Source organism: Cornus florida, unplaced genomic scaffold, assembly GCF_030987335.1.
Source record: "Cornus florida cultivar Cherokee Brave unplaced genomic scaffold, ASM3098733v1 CherokeeBrave_3.0.0_Hap2_Chr11, whole genome shotgun sequence".
Lineage (NCBI taxonomy): Eukaryota > Viridiplantae > Streptophyta > Magnoliopsida > Cornales > Cornaceae > Cornus > Cornus florida.
The window spans coordinates 119,686,450-119,711,665 of record NW_026775581.1 but is presented as its reverse complement, the minus strand read 5'-3'; the positions used below and the strand labels follow the sequence as shown (position 1 = coordinate 119,711,665).

Sequence of the window (25,216 nt, the reverse complement as noted above, 5' to 3'; positions counted from 1 at the left end):
CATATATGGACTACTCTAGATATTGTTGAGTCTATCTAGGATGTATCTGCGTATCGGATTCCTGTTTGGATCGTAGTAGTTCAGGACTTGCATGTGGGCCTGACCCACTCTTTTATTTTTCAGGTGCTCGTCAGTTCCAGGGTTAGAGTTTGATCGTGCAGAGCAGATATAGACTTTGTGATACCCCCTAATTTTGGAACACGGATTGGTCAAGTCCGCGCACAAAATCAAGGGATATCAAAGCAATTTAAGTATTTAACAAGCACAGAATACAAAGATGAATAATAAAGAATAAATAAACCGCTGAAGAAAACTAATAAATAAATATTACTTAATGATTCTCCAACAATTACAATTCGGAAATCCCATAACTCAAGGACCCCTTAAACATTATCCAATAATCCAATACTATTTAAAAGTACACAAGATGAATAGACGAATGACAGTCTCCCAGCTGCGGATCCTCAACCTCGAGACTGGAACCTCTAATAACCTGAAAAATAAATCGTGGGTTAAACCCTACGAGCAAGTTCACTCTACCAGGCCTCTGAAAACCAATAAGCAGATCATCTCTGATCAAAACCAAACCTAATAAAGTTTTAACTTTAATAAAGCACGATATACATGTCTATATATAATTATATATACTATACTAATCACATCCATTAATAGGTTTATTAAATTTCCATACCTATTAAATAATTATTAAAATAATATTCATACCTAGACCAATCTACCATTTCATTTTATAAAAACTCCTTTGACCTTAATCCCATCCTAGTCAGTTGTCTAATCATTTAAACAACAAATTATAATAAAAGAAATACTCTATTTAATCCCAACCCGATAATGATTTTAATTGTTTAAATCACATATCCAAAATTCAAGTTTTGACAAATCATCCACGTCTTCCCCAATATTATTTTATTAATGTAAAATAATACACTAACCAGTAAGTACTAAACTATTCTCATTTAAGAATATCTAACCCTAATCCAATCCATACATACAACAACCATAGATGATATTTTAATCATCTAACACATAACAACGTAATTATGCTTTGGCAAATCAACCATGCCATTGTAAATATTTTTATTTATATATTGGCAATTCAACCATGCCTGCATAAGTATATTTATTTATACATTGGCAATTCAACCATGCCTCCGTGTATGTATATTTATACATTGGCAATTCAACCATGCCTCCACAGGTATATTTATTCATACATTTAATTAGCAATTCATCCATGCTTTCCATATATGTATTCTATTCATACAAATATTTAGGTAATATATTTAATCATTTGACAATTCATCCATGCCCACACTTTAACCATGAATTAACTTTAAAATTAACAATACGCTAAATCATACATAGCCATCACATGCATATTATACGCATATCATTAATTTAACAACCAGCCTATTAAGATATGCCAAATAAGAATGATAATATTAATCATCTTAAATGATTTATATATATATATACCTACACATATGTTATTTAATGTATATATGTGTTTAACACCTTCTTTAATAATCCTTGATTATTTAAAATCAATATACATACATACATACATATATATATATATATATATATATATATATATATATATTCATCCTTCCATACAACTCATAGACAAATTAAACTATATATACCCATATATAAATAATTATATATATATATATATATATATATATACACACACTTCCTTCCATAACAAATTATTAATTTATTATATTTACACAAATTAGTGCAACTAAATATGTCATAAATAATTTCCTTTAAATACTCCATATTGGTTTAAATAGTTTTCCGACACTTTCTCACTAAAACATAAATATCTCCTAGTAGGATGGGAATCTGATAATGAAATTGGTACCATTGGAAAGAAGACGAAAAATCCTTGAATTTGAGCTCAAGAATGACCCAATTTTGATTTAAAATGACTAAGTTATGACCGTTTTAATTTCTAGTGTCGAATTAGGCCAACATAGTTTCCCACGCGCGCCCACGTGCTTACTATGCACTTGCACGCGCTGGATTCAAGCCTCCTTGTGTGCTGGTATTGGCTAAGCTCTTTCAGCTACCGTGAGCTCACCACACTGAATCCATCACTTCCTTTATGCCGCATCCAATGGTCATAAATGAGTGCGCAAATGAACACGCTCACACTAGATTATTTTCTATTAACTATAATAGATCTAAGGTCTAGATCAGCGAGTGCACCATCTTCTCATGGTCTACAATACACCAAATAATCCCATAGTTGACCAGACCACTTTTATGGTCCAGATACACATGCGCACCAAAGTTTTATGCGCCGCGATGCACCATATCAATTCACATAAGTTTAATTAATCAAATGGCCCTAATTGGCGTATACACCCTATTATCCTACACCGCGCCGCACTGGATCAATTCTTTATTGTGCCGCCGCTCCACATGCGCCAGTTACCTAGTATATATATATATATATAATTATTTTCCTAACAAATAATAGGAAAATAAATCCTAATAAATTCCTAAAAATATCAGAAAAATTCCAGAAAATTACAGAACAATTCTAGAAAATAAAGAAACCATAATTAACTCTCTTGGGTCACAAATCCACCTATAGATTGATTTTAAAATATACATAACACCTATATATATCAATTAAAATCCAATAATCTAAAAATCAAATATAATAGTTTATACTTTTTTAATTATTCCGATCTAACCATAATTTTTAAACAAATAAATTTAATTAAAGCCTTGATACTCAAGGTGAAATCCTTATGAGTTCTAAGAGGAAAGTTAGAGAAAACTCGCCTGAAGGTTTCGAAGCGAAACCGACGCTTTAAGCTTTAATTATCTCTTCCAATTCCGACGTCCTCCTTTTCAGATCCGACCTCCTCCTTGTCAGCCCTTCTTCTTCCTCTCTCTCTGTCTGTTTTATTTTTCTAACGTGTAAAACCTTTAACCCTAAAGCCTTATGTGTATTTTTATACACCTTAAATTCCAAATCCTATTCCAACTAGTATTATGAATTAAAATAATAATCTTTAAATAATTTATATCTATAAACATATATATATATAAATATATATTCCTTCCATAATTAACTCATTAGTTAATTAAATCATATATACTTATAAATATCAATAAATATATATCTATATATATATATCTTTCCATAACAATTATTAATTAATTATATTTATATATAATTATATATATATATATATAAATATAATTGATACAAAAGTGATCATTTAAATAATTAAATAACCACGGACCTTCATTAATTAACCCAATAAGGTTTCATACAAGCCCAAGACCACATCTTTTGGTCCAACTTTCCTTAAGCCCAATCCAATTAATTTAAATAAATAAGATAATTAATTAAATACAGAAATTAAAATAACTAATTACATGAAGCACATAAACAAACAAGAATTTACAACTAAGTCATATAATACCAATAAAATCAACACACCAATAATTCAATCAATAATCAACCACACAAACAATCAATCATCATACATAATCACGAAATATAACTTAATTAAAATAAGATAATTAATCTAGCACTCAATAAAATAAAATAAATCATTGAAAAATAAAATAAAATAATTAATCCTAATTAATAAATCTTTTAAAATTATCGGGGTATTATAGACTTCTATTCCTCCGATTATGTAGGATTACTTTCTTTATTTAGCTTTAGTCTTGTTTCAGTTCTTTTTTCTTCGGTTTGGGATTTTATTAGGGGTCCATGAGATGGATTCCGGAGTTGTAAATAAATGAAGGTTTTGGAGTTTTGGTTTTACAATAATAACCTTTGAGGATTTTGTAATTAGATTTCTTTTCAGCTATATTATTTATTTATTTTTAATTTCAGTTTTGTATTCCGTGTTCGTTTTACGTATTAATTGTTTGGTATCCCTCGGACCTATGCTCGGACTTAATCACCCGTGGCTCTAGAATCGAGGGGTATCATAGTTGGTATCAGAGCACTCCAGGTTCAGTGTCTCTAGGATCCTATCATATAAGACTTTCGCGTAGCGTACTCTATTGTTTAGAGTTGAAATTTAGGATTCGTTGTATTCCGTTACGGTTCGGTTTAAAGCGTACTGATGTCTGTCTTTCTATGTTAACAGTATGGTTAACGCTAGAAGAGGACTAAATATGAACAGTCGACAAAGGAGAGCGGCACGTAGGCGACAAGATCGCCTGCGGCGTCAGCAAATTGAGGATTAGCAGCAACTGCCTAGGCTTCAGGAGGAGGAGCAGGGAGAAGGAGGTCAGTTGCGTACCAAGCAGGAGGATGTATAGCAAACTCAGGGGTCTCAGGATCGGGGCTACAGTCACGGCAGTAATTCAGAGTTTTTTCCTCAGTTAGTGTACATCATTGCTCAGGTTGTAGCTGCAGGCGTAGCAACTGCATTTCAGAATCAGTCACCTATGCAGCAGACACTCGAAGTAGAACCAGTGGTGCAGAATGTGGTTCAAGTGCATTGTTTTGGCTGCGGAAAGGATGGGCATACATCCAATCAGTGTCCCGGGTTAACTCAGCGACAACAAAATGGGGGACCACCTGTAAGACGAGATCAGCCACATGATAACCAGTAAAGGAGGTCATTTGATACTTTTAAGGGTAATTGTTATGCTTGTAGAGAGTACGGCCACACTACTAGGCAGTGCCCTAAACGAGGAGATATCGAGTCGTCCAAGCAGGAGGGTACCGAATCACAAGGAGGAAAACTCTTTTAAGAGTAGTAATTATTGATAATAGTAGTGGAGATTTTAATAAAAGTGGTATGGTTTAATCACGTACACTAGGATTATGTTAAAGAATATTTACGATTATTCGTTTGACAGTTTATGGTTTGGAAAAGTTCTTAATAAAGTGGACTAGCGGTTTTGGCTATCTTTATTGTGTTGTGTGATAGCATTTTTGTGATGCATAGGCTATATTAAACTATATTGGGATGATTATGTTGCATTGATGGATGATTATCCCAGTGGAGTGATTGGGGTTTGTGGAACAGGCAAGCATATAGTTGCTTGTAAATACACGGTATGGAGACAAGTTGATTACCAAGAAGTTTATAAGAGAACTTGTGTAAATCAATATGGTAGGTTTGGTTTAGAAGGAGGCATTCCCAAGATAGAACAATAAAAAAAAAAAAAAATGGGATGATTGTGGAGCATTTCATTTTGCTTTATGTGTTTTGCTCTACGGAGTATTTAGAAACATGGGATTTTCATGGATGGGTTGGTGACACACGTATACAGTAGACCTCAGGATATATTTTTTTTTACACTGTTAGGCAATACAACCATTGTTCGTGAGAGTGATGGGTCTGTGACACTAGATATTGGTAGATTCAGATTTATAGCTAATCTTTTGTCCTGGACATGCACAGTCATGACGTGAAACTTGGGATGGATTGGTCATCACTACCATGCTCAAGTTATTTGTTTTGGATGGATCTATTGTGTTCACCATTCCTGGTCAGGACATGTACGTCGTCGCTATGTCGCATTCTAGCAGGGACACTAGCATCTATTTGTTTCATATAGAGGAGGAAACAGAGAAGGGGACTACTGTATCATTTGATGACATACCAATTGTACAGGATTTCTCGGATGTGTTTCAGGAAATTCCAGGGTTGCCGCCTAGTCGCGAGATCGACTTTGTGATAGACTTAGCTCCAGGCACTACGCCTATTGCTAGGGCACAGTATAGGATGCCACCAGTGGAGATGCGCGAGCTGAGGGATCAGATTCAGCAGCTACTCAGCCAGGGTTTGATTCATAGGAGTACTTCACCCAGGGGAACATCGGTTTTATTTGTGAAGAAGAAGGATGGTTCGCTCCGCTTGTGTATAGATTACAGGGAGTTGAACAAGGTTACTATTCGTAACAAGTATCCTTTGCCCAGGATAGATGACTTGTTTGATCAGTTGAAGGAAGCTACTTATTTTTCTAAGATTGATCTGTGGTTTGGATATCATATCCACTTCGGGTTCGGGAACAGGATGTTCCGAGGATAGCGTTTCTCACTAGATATGGATCTTATGAGTTTCGGGTGATGCCGTTCGGGTTGACTAATGCACCAGCGGTTTTCATGGATTTAATGAACAGAGTCTTCAGGGCTTACTTGGATCAATTTGTCATTGTCTTCATAGATGACATTTTGATTTACTCGAGGTCAGAGGACGATCATGCTAGACATTTTCGGATAATCTTACAGACGCTTCGTGAACACCAGTTGTATGCCAAGTTCGAGAAGTGTGAATTTTGGCAGCGGGAGGTGAACTTTATGGGTCACATGGTGTCAGAAAGGGGAATAGCGGTGGATCCGGCCAAGGTTTCGGCGGTGGTTGAGTGGGGACAACTTACTTCACCTACTGAGATTCGAAGTTTCCTCGGTTTGGTAGGATATTATAGGAGGTTCATCCAGGGGTTCTCAAAGATAGCGAGACCACTCACTCATCTGACTAAGAAGGGTGTACGGTTCGTGTGGGATGAACATTGTCAAAAAGCTTTTGATAAGCTGAAGACTAAGTTAACTTCTGCACCGGTTTTGTCTATCCCACAAAGCGGGATAGAGTATCTGGTCTACACGGATGCTTCATTGCAGGGTCTTGGATGTGTTTTGATGTAGGAGGAACGACCGATTTCGTATGGATCTCGAAAGCTTAAACCTCATGAGCTTAATTATCCAACACATGATTTGGAGTTTGCAGCTGTGGTTTTTGCCTTACATATTTGGAGGCATTATGTGTTGGGTGAGTCCTTCAGGTTGTTTAGCAACCACAAGAGTCTGCAGTACTTGTTCACTCAGCGGGAGCTGAATATGAGACAGCGTAGATGGTTGGAGTTTGTAAAAGACTATCATTTTTCTATACAGTATCATCCAGGGAAAGCGAATGTGGTGGCCGATGCACTCAGTCGCCGATCTGTCGGTAGTCTTTCTGCTCTATTCGCTACGGAGTGGAATACTTTAAAGATGATGAATGAGTTGTCAGATGCTTTCATGGCTTGTATGGTAGTTACACCTTACATTATTCACAAGATTTTGAAGGCACAACTCACAGATCAGCAGTGCATTGACAAAATTGCAGAGATAGCTTCCGGAGAGGTTCCATTCTACTACACTGGGGCTGATGGAGGTTTGAGGTACAAGGGATGGTTAATGGTACCTTCTGCTGATGATTTGAGGAAGGATGTGATGACTGAGACTCACCATTCTGAGTTCTCTGTTCATCCAAGAGGTGATAAGATGTATCAGGATATGAAGTAGCAGTTTTGGTGGGCAGGTATGAAGCGGGACATTGCTCTATTTGTCTCACGATATAGTACTTGTCAGATGGTCAAGATTGATCACCAGAGGCCGCCAGGAGCTCTACAGCCACTACCGATACCGGAGTGGAAATGGGAGAGCATTTCTATAGATTTTGTGGAAGGGTTGCCAAATTCCTTCAAGGATCACAATTCCATTTGGGTTATTGTGGACAGACTGACGAAATCAGCTCATTTCTTGCCTATTCGCACTGACTACACTTCGGAACAGTTGGCGTGACTTTACATTACTGAGATTGTGAAGTTATATGGCATTCCATTGTCTATTATATCGGACAGGGTTTGAAACGTTATACGGCCGACCGTGTCGCTCGCATGTTTGTTGGCTAGAGGTTGGCGAGAGCAAATTCTTGGGTCCTGAGTTCATTAAGGATATTTCCGAGAAGATCGCTCTTATTCGGGATCACATGCGCACTGCCCAGAGTAGGCAGAAGAGCTATGCTGATCGTCACACTCGTGCTTTAGAGTTTCAGGTTAGGAATCGGGTTGTACTCAAAGTGTCTCCTATGAAAGGGGTAATGCGCTTTGGGAAAAAAGGGAAGTTGTCTCCGCGATTTGTCGGTTCATTCATGATTACGAATCGAGTTGGAGCTGTTGCTTATCGGTTGACACTTCCGGATAATTTGGATCGCATCCATAACGTGTTCCATGTTTCCATGTTGCGAACATTTCTGTGAGATGAGGATATATATCAGCATATCGATGTTGGGGAAATTGTGTTGCAGCCAGATGCAACTCATTTGGAGCCACCGTGTCATATTGTCGACCGGCGGGATCAAATCCTTCGTAACAAGGTTATTCAATTAGTTCGGGTTCAGTTGAGTCATCACAATGAGGCTGCGTCCATTTGGGAACGGGAGGATGTCATTCGCTCGCAGTTTCCTGAAATATTGGAAGAAGGTAAGGGCGAATTCCGAGGACGGAATTCCTTTTGTTAGGGGGAAAGAATGTAATACCCCTAATTTTAAAAAGGATAATTCTGATATTTAATTTCTGATTTAATTATATTTTTATTTGATTAATTGTTTAATTGTTTTATTGTGGTGTTTAAATTGGATTGATTGAGTTAATTGTTTAATTGGATTTAAGTACCTATTTAATTACTATATTTATTTAATTGTTTATTTAGTTAGTGTAATGTTTATTTATTTTCTTTATGGTAACTTAGTGTTACAGTTATAACTTTGGTTTATTTTTCACGTATAGGTGAGCCGCCATAGGTTAGAACTTAGATAGTTCATGGGCCAATTAGGATTCGGATTAGGGCTTAGTCTCTGATTATTCATGGACTAGGGTTATTAATATACACCTATAAATATAAAGCATTACACAGTTAGGGTTTTAGAAAAATAAACGTAAATTCTGTAAAAGCAGAGACCGTGAGATACAGAGGGAAAACAGAGAGAGATAGGAGAGGAAGGCTAAGTGGGATCAGGGAGGAAGGAACGTGGTTTTATGGAATAGTAGTGGGGAGTTTAACAGACAATTCAGAGAACTTTGGTTTATTTTTCACATATAGGTGAGCCGCCATAGGTTAGAACTTAGATAGTTCATGGGCCAATTAGGATTCGGATTAGGGCTTAGTCTCTGATTATTCATGGACTAGGGTTATTAATATACACCTATAAATATAAAGCATTACACGGTTAGGGTTTTAGAAAAATAAACGTAAATTCTGTAAAAGCAGAGACCGTGAGATACAGAGGGAAAACAGAGAGAGATAGGAGAGGAAGGCTAGGTGGGATCAGGGAGGAAGGAACGTGGTTTTGTGGAATAGCAGTGGGGAGTTTAACAGACAATTCAGAGAACAGTGGTGTTGAGTTTCAAGTCTGAAACTCAAAGGCAAGTCTTTGATTCTTCTATTTCCCGTTAATTCGTGTTCTGTGCATGCTTAGTTGGACTCCAGGGATTTAATAAAGATTATAACAGATTTAAATCAACATTACAACAAGTCTTTTATGTATATATGAATTTTATTTGATCTTGTGGAATTAACTGGTTTGCATTAATCTATGATATTCTGTTATTTGTTCTTCTTGTTGTTCACGTTTAAGTTTTGTTTAATGGTGGTTAGTAATGCGAATGGATGCCTTGTAATTGATCTGGGTCTAAGATTAAATCCTAGAATAAGTATTTGAAACAATATATAAAATTCATGGAATAAATCTGTTTTGAGTTGCTTTAAACTACTAACTAAATTTCTGTAATCGTTTCTTTAAAATTTGTGTTCCATACATGTTTTAATTGGATATCGGTGGTTTAAAATTTTATCTAGGACTAAGATTGAACCTAGAATGATAATTAAAACACAATACAGAGGCTCTATTAATCACTGGAGTCGAAGAAGACAAAGGGAAAACGGACAACGGCTGCTAAGGGAGGGAGAGCAGGCTCCCAAAACCCTTAGAGCCGGCTCTCAAAGAGTTGAAGTTGGCTCTAAGTGATTTAGAGCAGGCTCTAAGTGAGTTAGAGGCGGCTCTAAGTGGTTTTGAGCAGGCTCTAAATTTTAAATCAACATTACAACAAGTCTTTTATGCATATATGAATTTTATTTGATCTCGTGGAATTAACTGGTTAGCATGAATCTATGATATTCTGTTATTTATTCCTCTTGTTGTTCGCGTTTAAGTTTTGTTTAATGGTGGTTAGTAATGCGAATGGATGCCTTGTAATTGATCTGGGTCTAAGATTAAATCCTAGAACAGGTATTTGAAACAGTATGTAAAATTCATGGAATAAATCTATTTTGAGTTGCTTTAAACTACTAACTAAATTTTTGGAATCGTTGCTTTAAAACTTGTGTTCCAAACATGTTTTAATTGGATATCAGTGGTTTAAAATTTTATCTAGGACTAAGATTGAACCTAGAATGATAATTAAAACACAATACAGAGGCTCTGTTAATCACCGGAGTAGAAGAAGACAAAGGGAAAACGGACAATGGCTGCTAAGGGAGGGAGAGCAGGCTCCCAAAACCCTTAGAGCCGGCTCCCAAAGAGTTGGAGCCGGCTCTAAGTGATTTAGAGCAGGCTCTTAGTGAATTAGAGCCAACTCTAAGTGGTTTTGAGCAGGCACTAAATTTTTAAAGAGCCTGCTCTTTCCTAAAATGCTACAGAATTGATTTTTAAGGGCTGTTTGGGCTATACTGGGTGTATGCATTTCATTTAAATTGTTTTAAGTGATGTATGGGACTGTATAGGATTGGTATTATGATGAAAAAATATTAATTCATAATTGGACAAAGGAATTGAGCGAGTTGCAGTTAAGGAACAACGGTAGAATGCACACTGTTTTGGATGTTTAAATCAGTTGCTGAAACTTGAAGGTTCTGTTTTATACAATTGTTCACTGTGTAAATTATATTTAATCAGTGTTATCAGTGTAGTATATTATAGAGATCATCTATACTTGGTTTGGAACATAATTGACATGTATGTGTCTTAATTGCATCAATTTGTGGAGTTTATGGAGGATGCAAATGCTGTGACTAATGGTAGCAATTTAAATAGTTGGAATGTGATTTTTAGACTCTATAATGAATGTCTAATATCATGATATATATGTTAAACTGTATGATGCATATCCTGGATAGTAATATATAAATAACAATTATTGTTTTAACAATTATATTATGTGGAGGTTTGTATACACCGGTATGAGACGGTGGCATACTAGGGATGGATTAGTAAAACACTAAATCCTATCTATCTTGGAATAAGTTGGATTAACTATAAAACGTTAAGTCCTGCTTATATGGATGTTTATGCACCGGTATGGGACGGTGGCATATTAGGGATGACTCGGTTCAAAACACGAAGACCTACCTATATTGGGGATGGATTAGTTCAAACACTAAGTCCTACCTATATTGAAATAAGATGGATGAACTACAAAAGTTCTGTCCTACTTATAACAAGGTGTCAGGTCAATAAACCTTCTGAATGACACACTTGGAACGGACTTTATATATTTATGTTGTGATGCTATGGTATGAGCTTGAGTCTCCTGACCATGGTTAGGGTGCGTATATCACCTAGGATGGATAGCTGAACAGTAATTGCTGTTCCCTGGTAGGTCTAGGTACACATGACCACGTAATATGCGATTTGCATGGTATCTCTACTCAAGCTGAGACAGACCTATTGAACTAGTGAACGTCCTATAGTGTGTATTATATATATATATGGACTACTCTAGATATTGTTGAGTCTATCTAGGATGTATCTGCGTATCGGATTCCTGTTTGGATCATAGTAGTTCAGGACTTGCATGTGGGCCTGACCCACTCTTTTATTTTTCAGGTGCTCGTCAGTTCCAGGGTTAGAATTTGATCGTGCAGAGCAGATACAGACTTCTATTCCTCCAATTATGTAGGATTACTTTCTTTATTTAGCTTTGGTCTTGTTTCAGTTCTTTTTTCTTCGGTTTGGGATTTTATTAGGGGTCCATGAGATGGATTCCGGAGTTGTAAATAAATGGAGGTTTTGGAGTTTTGGTTTTACAATAATAACCTTTGAGGATTTTGTAATCAGATTTTTTTTCAGCTATATTATTTATTTCTTTTTAATTTCAGTTTTGTATTCCTTGTTCGTTTTACGTATTAATTGTTTGGTATCCCTCGGATCTATGCTCGGACTTGATCACCCGTGACTCTAGAATCGAGGGGTATCACAGTTTGGGTATTTTTTTGATAGAGAAACACATGAATTTTGATGATTAAATGAAGGTGTACGTGACTTTTGATGACATGGCATCCACACAGACTCGGCCAAGGAAATCTGTTAAAGTGGTTACTCAACCTAAAATATCTATATAATGTAAGATTATTTATTCAAATGTGGCCTTCATAATTTGGACATGTGACATATTACTTGGTGGCTAAGTAAATAAATATAAATTAATATTATTTACTTTTGGTCAACTTATAATACTTTTTTGGTAATTACTTATTGGAGAAGTGTTTTCTTTTCTTTTTTCTTACTTTGATGGAAAGTAGAATTATGTTACTAAAAGGAAAACTGGTCCTCTCTCTACCTTTATAAAAGTACATATACTCCATTAATTATGTACGGTTAAGGATACAATACGTAAAAGTTTTATTTGTGCAAAAGGCCAAGAGAGAGAAACCAGTTTCCGCCTTTGCCTGTTGATCAGAGTTGCAGATTGGTTCGTGATTAAATAATCTGGACGTTGGATTTAATCTTGACAAGGTTTGTTATTATGAATCGAGATATGTATATCTAACTATATTTATTTATGCGTTATAAGGATATGAAATTAATTGAAATTCTACGATCTAGGAATTTATGATAATTTGTGATTAACGTTTAACACAAATTAATTAGAATTTACATGTGGTATCAGAGCCCTTAGTTTTGGAATCTAGATTTTACTGATTTTATTGTGTGTGTGGATTGTATTAAAGGTAAACAAACCAAACACACAAGAAAAGGAGCCACAAGGAGTATAGAGTTTCTTGAAATTATTCATACAGACATTTGTGGACCTTTTGATGTTCCATCTTTTAGTGGAGAAAAATATTTTATCACCTTTATAGATAATTTTTCACGTTATGGATTTATCTAGTTGCTTTTCAACCTCATTTAAGTATACTTCAAGAGTATTCACTGTTTGAGATTTATCATACAACAAATAGATATATCCATAACGCGAAAAATCATCTATAAAGGTAATAAAATATTTTTCTCCACCAAAAGATGGAATATCAAAAGGTTCACAAATGTTTGTATGAATAATTTCAAGAAGCTCTATACTCCTTGTGGCTCATTTCTTTGTGTGTTTGATTTGTTTACCTTTAATACAATCCACACACACAATAAAATCTAGATTCCAAAGAATTCCATCTTTTACTAATCTTTTTAACATTTCACTGGATATATGACCCAATCTTTTATGCCACAAGAAAGATGAATTTTCATTAATTGAGCTACTTTTGGTTCCAACATTATGATGCAATGTCAAAAGTATTTCAGAAAATAAATCATCAAACTTTATCTTGTATAAACCATCAACAAGAATACCAGAACCAATAAATTAGGATTTTTGGAATAAACTGAAACATCCATTACCAAATTTAAATAAAAACCCATCAATATCAAGTTTGGACAAAGAAATCAAATTACGGGAAATTGAAGGAACATAAAGAGTTTTAAACAAATCTAAATGAAATCCACTATCTAAAACTAAACGAAATGTCCCAATGGCTTCAACTGGAATTTTCTCCCTATTCCCCGTGAACAAGAAATCGTCATTTGGATTTGTGGTTTGGGTTAAAAGGAATCCCTGTATCGTATTGGAAATATGAACATTAGAGCTATGGATTCAATTTCCAGATCGCTGAAAATTTATTGTGATTACACTGCAGCTGTCTTCTTTACTAAAAACGATAAGTATTCCAACGGCATTAAGCATATGGAGCTGAAATATCTTACCATTAAAGAAGAAGTTCAGAAACGACGAGTGTCTTTTTAAAATATAAGCACACAACTTATGGTTGCAGATCCATTAACAAAAGGATTATCGCCCAAGACATTCATAGGGCATGTTGAAAGAATGGGTCTTGAATATAATCAAAGTTAACTATTATTTTTGTTATGGATTGCTTAGCAATGCTTATATATATTTGACATTTTGAACTCATTAAAATGTGTTTATGTTATTTCTTAATTTATGTATGTACATGCATGCATTACTTTAAATGATAAAAATAGAAATAGTCTTAAAAAAGACATTATTGCTAAACCTTTATTGTTTCTTCTCACTTGTAAATTATGTTAAATGAGTTACTAGTGTTATGGTACATGGAAGGGACTGTGTCATTTAGTGGCATGCAACCGCCATGACTCGCATTGGTAGTTTGTTTACCATAGTATTTATGATAACCAACTTAATACCTTAATCTTATTTATGGTGCACACTAATGACTATTTTACTAAACCACTACAAAAATTATCATATATTCCAAGTGGGAGAATGTAAGATTATTTATTTAATTGTGGTTCACATAATTTTGACATGTGACATATTACTTGGTGGCTAAGTAAATAGATATCAATTAATATTATTTACTTTTGGTCAACTTATAATTACCTTTTTAGTAATTACTTATTGGAGAAGTGTTTTCCTTTCTTATTTCTTACTTTGATGGAAAGTAGAACTATGTTACTAAAAGAAAACTCGTCCTCTCTCTACCTTTATAAAAGTGCATATACTCCATCAATTATGTACGATTAAGGATACAACACGTAAAAGTTTTATGTGTGCAAAAGGTTAAGAGAGATAAATCAGTTTCCGCCTTTGCCTGTTGATCAAAGTTGCAGATTGATTCGTGGTTAAATGATCTGGACGTTGGATTTAATCTCAATAAGGTTTGATATCATGAATCAAGATATGTATATCTAACTATATTTATTTATGCGTTATAAGAATGTGAAATTAATTAAAGTTCTAAGATTTAGAAATTTATGATAATTTGTGATTAACGTTTAACACAAATTAATTAGAATTTACATATAATACACATTAGACTAATGCTTTTAAGGGAGCTGCCTCATAAAGACATATGAATTCTCTATATTTAATTACAAAATTGGTACAATTTTTGAGACATGTAAAAAATTCAAATTAATGAATCATTAAACACATTTTTTAATTTAGAATATAGAGTTTGTGGTGAAAGAATACTATCTGTTGATAGCATTATTCTATATTTTATTAGCTAAATTAACAAACAAAATGTTGCATTTAAGAGGGTAACCAATGTAGTGACCAATCATATATATATATATATTCATGTGGTAAAAAAATTTGAGCCTAGCTTAGACTGATCATAATTCGTTATATATATAGCACCCCTTTAAACCACGAAAGTATCGTTAGACTTATCGCGATTCGTGATATAACACCCCTTAAAACCACAAAAGGATCGATCATTAAGAGTTGTGAAGTGCATGTGGACAACAGAACTTGGCACGAAGCTTAGTAACACAAACATTGTGGACCTACCAAAACTTTCTCGTCTAGATTCATTCACTCGAATCGTAGTTTGTGTGCCTTTTTGTAACAAGGAAGCTAGCTTAGCTTCACTTTACAACGACAGCCATCGTTAGAAAAATAGTTTTGTCAAAATTTCATGTGATTTGAAAATTCCTCTCCGAATTCAATCACAAGGAGATGGAGTGTGTTCGGATTTATTGGTCAAACTTTGTATTATTACTCTTTGATTTAATATCATACTGTGAAAAACATGTGAAATTATTTTTTTAATTGTACTTTTAACTCAAGGATCTGGTCGACCTAATTTAATAATTTGTCAAATCATTGATTAAGAGAGCATGCAACCTAATGATAAGAGTATACTTGTTGCACTTACTTTCATCATTTGTTGTTGGCTCGTCTAGGTAGCTATTCCAATCAAAAGCTCAACCCATCATAGAAAAAAGAGTGTGAAATTAATAATTCTATTATTTGAAAATTGAAACACAATTATACATATTAGAAAGAACCTATATATCTTATAGGAAAGTGTTTAATGCTATTACAATGTTAAGATATTTTCAAAGATGCAATGAATCTATGCCAGTTTTAACTCATCACATGTTATCTTGGTTTGGCCACGTGTGTGGGATAAGACCTTCTTCTTCTTCTTTTTTTCCCATATAGAAAAGTCTTCAAGTGTCCATATTATGCATGATTAATGGGTGGACTAACATATATAGTGACATGTGGCTTTCACTAGGAGCTAAAAGGGTTGAAAACAGAAGTCGTATATGAAATATATATAAATTCTGACTTATCAATATATATATATTAATTCTGAAAATAACCAAAAGAGTTCCAAATTTGTCAAATATATACGTTTGTTTATTGAATTTTGTAATGCTTATAGTGTGCACTTTCTCATCGTTGGACTTTTGTTGAAATTTCAAAGAAGTACTAAATTAGTAGAAACCACATTTTACTTTGATGAAAAATGTAATTAAGGCGTCTATCATAACATTTTTAACTCTTTAATTTTCTATCAACGCTATAATTTTCTACCAACAGTACTCTTCACACACACACACACACACACAGAACCTCTTTTTTTTTCTTTCTCTTTTTTTGTTAGCACTTTTCATGGTGCCATATAAATGATAATTAATTTTGGAGAATGATATTTTGTAATTACCTAAAATCTTTTTTCTTATAAGAAATGTTGAAATTATTCTTAAATAATTGAATTGAAGAATCCCTGGCTTTGTTGTCTCGGCAATAACTTGGGATCATTATTAAATTCTTACAAGAAAAAATTTAAAACTTACAAGGTAAGACCAACGTGAAAAGGTCAAAAGATTTAATAAGATTTTTTTTTTTTTCGGCGTAAGTTCAATATATATATGCACACACAACTATAGATATGTATATGCATCCCATGAACCAGGACACAAACAAAACCTGGACTGGGCAAGTTTTCCAAGAAAGTCACAAATTTACAAAAGTCAAAAGAAAGAAATGCGGTACCGTTGATTGTTACTTTCTCAATTTGGACGGCAAATTGGGAACTGTATACATTCGAAGACATGTTTATTCCACACAGCAGAGGTTGACGCAAAGAAAGCTCCATGTCCAGTATGGTCAATACTCAATATATACAACACATATTAGTTTGGTACGAACCTCCCATGTATATTTGTTTTACCATTTTAGAAAGAAAAAAAAACATAAATATATATAAATGTAATGTAAACTTAAAATAGCATAAACACTAGAGTCGGGATAAAAGATAAGACTGGGGTTTTGCCTCAACTGTTTAGAATCATCATTCAATTTTTTTATTTTTTTTATCACAAAATAAATGTCTCTTTTAAGAAACTGTAACTCACAAATCTCTAACAGAAACATTCTTTTAAGGACAGAGATAGTATGTTTTAAGTTAAAAATATAATTTTAGTTTTTTATTTTACTTTTGACCATTTTTTTGTAAAATATTAAAAGTTTCTATATAATTTTAGTTCACTTAATGGTCAAACGCCATGAATATCAACCTCAGAAGTACAATGTAAGCGTTTTTAAAAAATAGATTACTTAAATACAATAAATAAAAGTTTTTTTTTTTTTTTTTTGCTCTCCTTACAATAAATAATAGTTGAAAAATGCATTTTTGTAATTAGTCATAGGACATGTTTAGACATTAGGGTGGACTTTTGCCTTCTTCATATTTATACGATATTTCGTCAATGTTATTTGGTTGGAAGGTTCCAATATTATGCTCATAGCAGCGTAAAAAAATGGAAGATCGACTTAAATTGTTAGGGTTCTGGTGGCGTTGACTTTTTCACATTGTTGGAAAATGAATAATCTAGAATTTTCACTTTTAGTTGGTCATTTATTTATTTATTTATTTTACTCTTGACCACTTATTCAGTTGTTTAAAGGGTAAAAATAGGCAAGTTAAAAATCATTATCCTTAGTTTTTAGGGTGAGATTTAAGTGATGTCATCTATTTTTATTTTTTATTTTTTTTATTTTTACTCTCAGACTAAATTTCTATCTTTAATTGTACAAAACATCATTTTTCATCTTTTATTAATAATTTCTCTTCCGTTAAATTAGAAGTTAAAGATGCGAAAGCTTGAAGTTGAGTCCTAAGATCAAAAGCCTTGTAGTCTAGTAGTACTTTCTTACCTTTCAAAATAAAAAAATTGAGGGTTTAAGTCTTTGTAGAAATAAAAGTGAATGTGTGAGTGTATTTTTTGTTAATAAAAAATAAATAAAAAATCAAACTCCAAGAACAACAAAGAATAACTCAACCGTTACAAAGCGACTCAACCGTTACAAAGCGGGTTACGGTAATTTCACTCTCTTTTGCTCATACTTGTTTGTGGCGTTGGTTTGACTTCAAATCCGAAGGGAACAATTTGTTTTTTTGGTCCAAAGCTATCATTGAAAATGATGGTACGAAAATTGGAGGAATCCAAATCTACTAAATCAATTAGGAACAGACAGGTCTTAAAAAAAATAATAAAAATAAAAAAAATCAAATTCCAAAAATATCAACCGTTAAATTCCTGATTGACAGTAATTTTTCTCCCTTTGTGTTTGTGGTGTTGGTTGACTTCAAACTCAAAGGAAACAATTTATTTTTTGTCCAAAGCTCTCGTTGAAAATGATCGTCTGAAAATTGGAGGAGGAATACAAATCTACTAAATCAATTAGGAAAAGGCAGATCTTAGAAAAAAAAAATTCAAAGACAACCTTTGAATTTGGGTTCTAAAACGACAATACAATTGGCCAACCTAAAGCTCTCTTTGAAAGTGGTCACATGGAAATTGGTCTCCTCCATCCTCGGATTCCATCTGAATCAATTAGGTTTAAGCCTTGAGGTGTTTCTCTGGCTTTGTTCCAGCCCAAGGGAACAATTTATTTTCTTTCTTCAACGACAATATTTGAATTCGGGTTTGTGGGGTTGGTTTGACTTCAAACCACATACCAAACAGTTTTTTAATATAATTTCGCGACAATTCAACTAGTTAATTGTGCCGTATTCGAATTTGTTATTTCAATATAAACTCAATATGAATAGATTAAATAGTTAAATATTTATTTTATAATGTATACAATATATAACATATTTCTTGAAAACATGTAAAGCACAAGAAATGGATTGAATCCTTAACCTATAAAAGAATGACACAGGTATTTACCACCTTGCATCTTTATTTTACTTACTGATAGTCTTTAATTCAATCTAAATAAAAATTAGGATAAAATGCAAAAAAAAAAAAAAAAAAAAAAAAAAATTGCTATATAAAAATGTGCAAAAACCTCATCAAGGCAAATGAACTGAAACGGCTGATTTTGCTATTCCTTTAAATAATTTCAGAATTATATCTAATAGAGTATTTAGACATCGAAATTCTTTTGATTTCTCAAGTAAATTGTGTTTGACAGAATATGCCAAAGTGTGAGAAATTTTTTTTTTTTCAGCCAAATACGCACACTTACTGTACCGAGACTTGAACACTTAACCCCCTCAAATTTTTTTTTTTTTAATTTTTTTATTTTTTTTTTGTGTGTGTTCAATAGGTGGATTTTGCAATGGGTTGGTAGTAGGTGCTGGCCCAACCCCTTCTAATACCAGATGCCCATACATTAACTAACTGACTTGGTTCTCAAATCTCAACACATATTAAGACCCAACAAAATGCTTGGACTTTGAGGACATGTTACATATATTCCAAATGGATTGACAAACAGACGGTCACTTACATTTATCATTACTATATAAATCTCATTGTTGATTAAAATTAACATTGCTTGCCTAACACATTAATTAAGAAATCAAATTTAAACAATTTCTTGTTTGACATGGAGGTCTGTGTGTGTGTGTGTGTGTGTGAAGCAGCTATAGTATTCTTTGCTTGACCGACCACTCTTTTGCCACCCTGGATTTCTTGTGTGCATAAAAAGAAAAGAAAAAAAGAAAGATTTATTGTGTGAGAGAGAATTCAGAGCACATTAACTAGAAGATATATTCTAAGTAGGATTTAACCATAATCTTTGAGGGTTCTTAGCTAGAGACAAAAAGAGCAGAACATGCATATATTTACACAAAATGTGGCTGAGTTTATTAGGTACGCGTAACATTACTCAAATATATATATATATATACTAGTATATATATTGAATAACATACAATTAGGCATCTGAAGTATGATGAAGGTAAGTGACAGCTGACCATGCCATGTCAATCTATCTAGACTGTCAGAAAGAAAAAATAAAAAATAAAAAACAAATGTCAATCTATCAACATTAGATGCCATTTAGATCAGTTGCAAACATTTTGACCAATTTAGGGTTTGATGGGTGAAGAGTCACAAGAGATGCACAGCCACTAACAAACTTTTCAGTCAAAATCATATCTGCAAATAGGCTTCTTTTTTTAATCAATGGACATCTGGTAGGTAAAGTCACAAGAAAACGCAGCAAGACAATGCTTTTCTTGAACTCATTGATTTGAAATTTAGCAAGCACCCAAATCAATTTTGATTAAAATTTGGTGAAAAAATCCTACAGCTAAAATACAAAATTAATTTGAAATTTCAGGAAGTTAAATTGGGCTACGATAATGCGTAATTTTTAATATTTGTTGTTATAATTGAAATAAACATCGACACATGACATTTTGGAATTCTTCACTAAACCTAAGATTAAAAAAAATTTAGAGGGAAAAAAATATATTAACTTATATTGGTTCACCATATGTTGAGGCAGAAAAACTGAAAATATATATGTTGTGTTTGGAAACATAAAATCGGAGTCTTTTTTATTTGAGATAGAAGAAAATTTATTTCAAAATTTATATTAAATTTATTCCAATTCAGTGACGCCAAATATACTTTTGATATTATTTAACAACCAAACTTTTGACATTATATTGAATAAGTGGTTGTTCAAGCGCTCAAATAAATTAATAATTGACAATTGGGCTAACCAACAATGATGGTGTAACTGTTACCAACCTGTGTGCTAGTTAAGAATTAAGATTGAATAGTGTTTCCGATTAAAAAAATGGATACTGAAATTATGTGCCAACTCATAAGTGATTAGGTGTAAAGGGACGCACGACTCAACAACAAAGTCATCAACCTGCAAAAAACAGAAATTTTGAGCGTTCTTAAAAAACAAAGCTTTGCTGTCGTGAAAACATATGTTTTTGGTCAGCAATATTCAGCAAAGCTATATAGCTCACATGGCTGTGATGTGCTGTGCACAACCAAAAAGAGGAGTAGTAGAAGAAGAAGATTGTAGAAAAAACTGAAAAGTCGATACATTTTTTCTCGAATCATCCTCATAAACAGAACCCCAAGTGTATAATCCAATAAGTTCCTCAGTTCCCTCTCTATATATATACATATATATATATATATATATATATATATATGTACGTATGTATGTATTGTTGAATAACAATTGATGGTCATGTTGACACCAAAAAGAAGTTTGCTAAAGGTCATAGTCCTTGGTGATAGTGGGTATGATTTAGCTTCTATATATTTTTCCTTTTCTATTACTTGCTTCTTTTATGTATTTACTTTGTTATACACATTCTATAATCTTGTGTTTTCCTATTTTGATTTTCAGGGTAGGAAAGACATCTTTGATGAATCAGTATCCATATTAATATAACATCATGGTTTGATATGTGAGAAATTGGTTTTTTTTTTCCCTAGTTTATTTTGTTATTATTGGATATATTCTTCATAGATTAAGGTCTGTTTCATGCATAATTATATTACATATAGTATTACCACTTATGTTATATGTTACTATGTATACTACCAGCATACAGGGCACAAGCAGCACTGATGAAAAGGTTAGGCAATTAATGGTGGTATGATTAATTAGTTAATTTTTCTTAGAATGATTTCCTATTTTCAGACAAGTAAAAAAGAGAGAGAGAGAGAATATATCAAAATTTTGTTCAGTTGCTAGTAATCTGAAACTGTTCATTGAGAATGGAATATATATATATAAATAAATAAATAAATAAATAAAAGACTCAAATTGTAGATAACATTTGTTTTAGTTCTTTGAAACTGTTTTATGTTCATAGAGTTACAACCATAATTAGTCCAAACATCACAACATGATGCCTCTGCTGCGGTAATTTAGCTCTTGTTGGATGCAATGTCTGCTTCTTTTGAATGCTTAAGGTCCTCCATGATTGATATGTTGCAACCTTTAAGGTTGGTGCACTATATATGTTTAAATACCGAAACAAATTCAATTTCGTGAACTAGTACATTATGGACCCCTTAGTAAAACTGTTCTTGATCCTTGCAATTGGATTTCAAAGTATTTGTAACACAAATTTTAGTACTACATTTCAGTTTACCATGCTAGGAATACCATTATTTGTTGGTCTTAAATAGCCAATATTCCAGATATGTATATAAGAGATTCAGTCAACAGTATAAAGCTACAATTGGAGCTGATTTTGTCACGAAAGAACTACAGATTGACGACAAACTGGTCACGTTACAAGTAAGTGACTAATCGAAAAGTTTTCTGTGTGTTTTCCATCTAAAATGACACGTTAAGTGAGGCTGCTTGGCTCAAACATTTCCGAATTGAACAGATTTGGGACACGGCAGGACAGGAAAGGTTTCACAGCCTTGGCGTTGCATTTTATAGAGGAGCAGACTGCTGCATTCTTGTATTTGATGTCAACGCAGTCAAATCATTCGAAACGCTTCAAATTTGGCACGAAGAATTTCTTAAACAGGTGTTTTGATGCTTATTTTGATATCTTGCTCTATTCTTTTCCACATTGCTCTGGTATATAAATAAATTTTGACCATGTTGTGTATGATTTTAGGCCGATCCAAGTGACCCCGAGGCATTTCCCTTTGTGTTACTTGGAAACAAGGTAGACATTGATGGTGGAAACAGCAGAGTGGTAAGAATGTATGATGAATCTATATGTCTGTACGCGTTTGCTCTTGGCATATGGTTATGAAGCATCCTTTTTGTGCAGGTTTCTGAGAAGACAGCTAGGGAATGGTGTGCTTTGAAGGGAGACATACCTTATTTCGAGACCTCAGCAAAAGAGGATTACAATGTTGAGGATGCATTTCTATCTGCTGCAAAGACTGCACTTGTCAATGAACATGAGCAGGACATGTAAGTATGTATATATATATACTTTACATATGTTTAGCCAAATAACCATAACACTGAACACGAGCATGACAGCAATTAAAAGAGCATTGTTATTTTTTATTTTTTCCTCCTAATCATTTTTCAACCTGGTTCCACTGAATTCACTCTACTCTCTGTAGTTACTACCAGGGCATCCCGGAATCAATTTCCGAAACTGAGCAGGGAGGAGGAGGAGGATGTGCATGCTGAAGTTAGCTGGTCCAAGATTTGAAATATATACATCGGTGCAAATTTACACGAACCATTATTCTTCTACACTGCTTTTATTTTTATTTGCAATGCTAAATAAATTGTTCCAGGATGTTGTTATGACAATCAATTTGTAAAATATATAAACTTTGTATGATTTTTATGATGAAATACAGCTTTGGTTGCCAAACCTTTGCACTGGTGCTTGTGTTTTTCTTCATTTTGTATTTTTTTTCTTTGCTTCTTGTTGATTTTTTTTTTTCTTTTCCCTGCGTTACTGTTTTTCCCCTCTGAGAATAAAAAGAGAAAATTCTAGTCTTATTATAGAAACTCTAAATCTTAGGCAATTTGATTAATTTCAAGTCCTTCTATTTCCAGCAATAATATATAGGGGTTGGAAATAAATGTAGCAGAGGGAAGTGGTTGGTTTTTGTAGGGGGAAAAATTCCCACCAATTATAATACACCATATGGCAGCAAAAGAGCAGCCTATACTAAGTTAAAAACACCCAAAAGCCCACCATCAGTTGAAGGCCCAACAATAGAAACCATACACACATGTCAACTCGGCCCAATTAGACAAAAGAAGCTCCGCTTGGCATAAGAACCTATGGATAGCCCAATCTCGACAGGCCCATAAGTCCATAACGCTTGACATAAAAGAAATATGCACACGATAAGTAAGCATAAATACCCACGTCTGGTAATAAAGCCAGAAAACGGTTCCATGTAATTCTCTGAACAAAGCCTATAAATAGAGCATAAATGAGAATTAAAAGGCATTGAATTCCCATTATTATTCTTCTCTTCGAAAATTCTTTGTTGCCTTGTCTATATTCTGTGTATCTCCTCTGATTTATTTCTTCAAGGGTTCAGGTGTGAGAAATTACACCTACAGTATTTCAATCATGTTGTGGTTGAATAGATGTAAATTCCAACTCCAACTTGGCTCTCCACACACACACACACACAGTGTTCAGTATTTCAAACATGTTGTGGTTGAATGGATGTAAATTCCAACTCCAACTTGGCTACACACACACACATACTGTCACAACTACAAAACATTATGTTTGTACCCTTTTGGGCCTCTACATATTTTTAGTTCCTATATACAATTACCTTTACCCTAAAAAAAACATTCAGAGGGGTACGAGATGAGAAGTCGACAAGTAATTGTAACAAGCAATAAACCTTTGCTATTTGAATATGTATGTTTGGAAGTGTATTTTGTACCTCTTTAAACCTAGATGAGGAGTTTTAGACCATAATGACTGTTGTTCCACTATTTAAATCATAAGAGTAAGAAATCAGAAGTTTGAATGAAGTTATTATACTCAAGTTTGATTTCTTACAAAGCTTCACCTTTTCGAGAATCAGTTAATGAGTTTGGCATACCATTCCATTTTTAAATTAAAGAGAAGAAGACAAGAAAAATAAATAAAAACAGCCATTCTTCAATGTCTCCATCAATTGAGGATGTTAGGTCTACTCTCAAAATTCGATTTCAGAGGACCTCTTTACAAGCATAATTTAAGATAAAACGTGATATATAAAAATAAATTAATTAATTAAAAATTAAAATTGATAGTACACGCCGTCTGTGGGAATCGAACCCACGACCACGTGGTTAAAAGCCACGCGCTCTACCAGCTGAGCTAAGACGGCTCGTTTTTCAAAAAGTCAAATTATTACCATTGTTTTGTTACATACTTATAGAATTTGTGATGTCCTCAATTTCTTATTAGGTTGAAAATTGTAATGGTGTGAAAATATTTTTTTCCAATAGAAGAACTGTGGTACGTTGTTTATTTTTGAAGTAAATTTTGGCATGCGAGGCACGTGTGTTTTCATAGGTAATAAGAATGACACAAAAAATAACTAGGAAAAAATATATGTATATATATATATTCAATATACAAAGCTTAAAGGCTCGAAGT

General features: G+C 33.6%; 1 protein-coding gene and 1 non-coding gene across 3 annotated transcripts; one reads left to right on the top strand and one right to left on the bottom strand.

Annotated features, from left to right (window-relative positions):
• Positions 1–20,951: 20,951 nt before the first annotated feature.
• LOC132285912 (ras-related protein Rab7-like) lies at positions 20,952–23,662 on the top strand. Of its 2 annotated transcripts, none has more exons than XM_059788149.1 (7): positions 20,952–21,398; positions 21,508–21,534; positions 22,311–22,410; positions 22,505–22,651; positions 22,745–22,825; positions 22,904–23,053; positions 23,208–23,273. In XM_059788149.1, exons 1-6 carry the CDS (start codon positions 21,340–21,342, stop codon positions 23,051–23,053), a joined length of 564 nt encoding a protein of 187 aa, XP_059644132.1. In that variant the 5' UTR covers positions 20,952–21,339; the 3' UTR covers positions 23,208–23,273. The 2 variants fall into 2 exon arrangements, with proteins under 2 accessions (XP_059644132.1, XP_059644131.1); XM_059788148.1 differs by having other exon boundaries at positions 20,955–21,398; positions 22,904–23,049; positions 23,208–23,662.
• A 1,209-nt stretch (positions 23,663–24,871) lies between these two features.
• On the bottom strand, positions 24,872–24,944 carry TRNAK-UUU (transfer RNA lysine (anticodon UUU)). Its single transcript has one exon. It is a non-coding gene; the product is annotated as a tRNA-Lys (tRNA).
• Between the last annotated feature and the right edge of the window lie 272 nt (positions 24,945–25,216).

What these genes read in the sequence shown, in the direction of transcription:
- LOC132285912 (XM_059788148.1), top strand. Translation starts at nt 21,340, where the DNA reads ATGGTCATGTTGACACCAAAAAGAAGTTTGCTAAAGGTCATAGTCCTT. An exon ending in ATAGTCCTTGGTGATAGTGG is followed by an intron (nt 21,399 to 21,507) that starts GTATGATTTAGC and finishes TTTGATTTTCAG; the next exon opens with GGTAGGAAAGACATCTTTGA. An exon ending in ACAAACTGGTCACGTTACAA is followed by an intron (nt 22,411 to 22,504) that starts GTAAGTGACTAA and finishes CGAATTGAACAG; the next exon opens with ATTTGGGACACGGCAGGACA.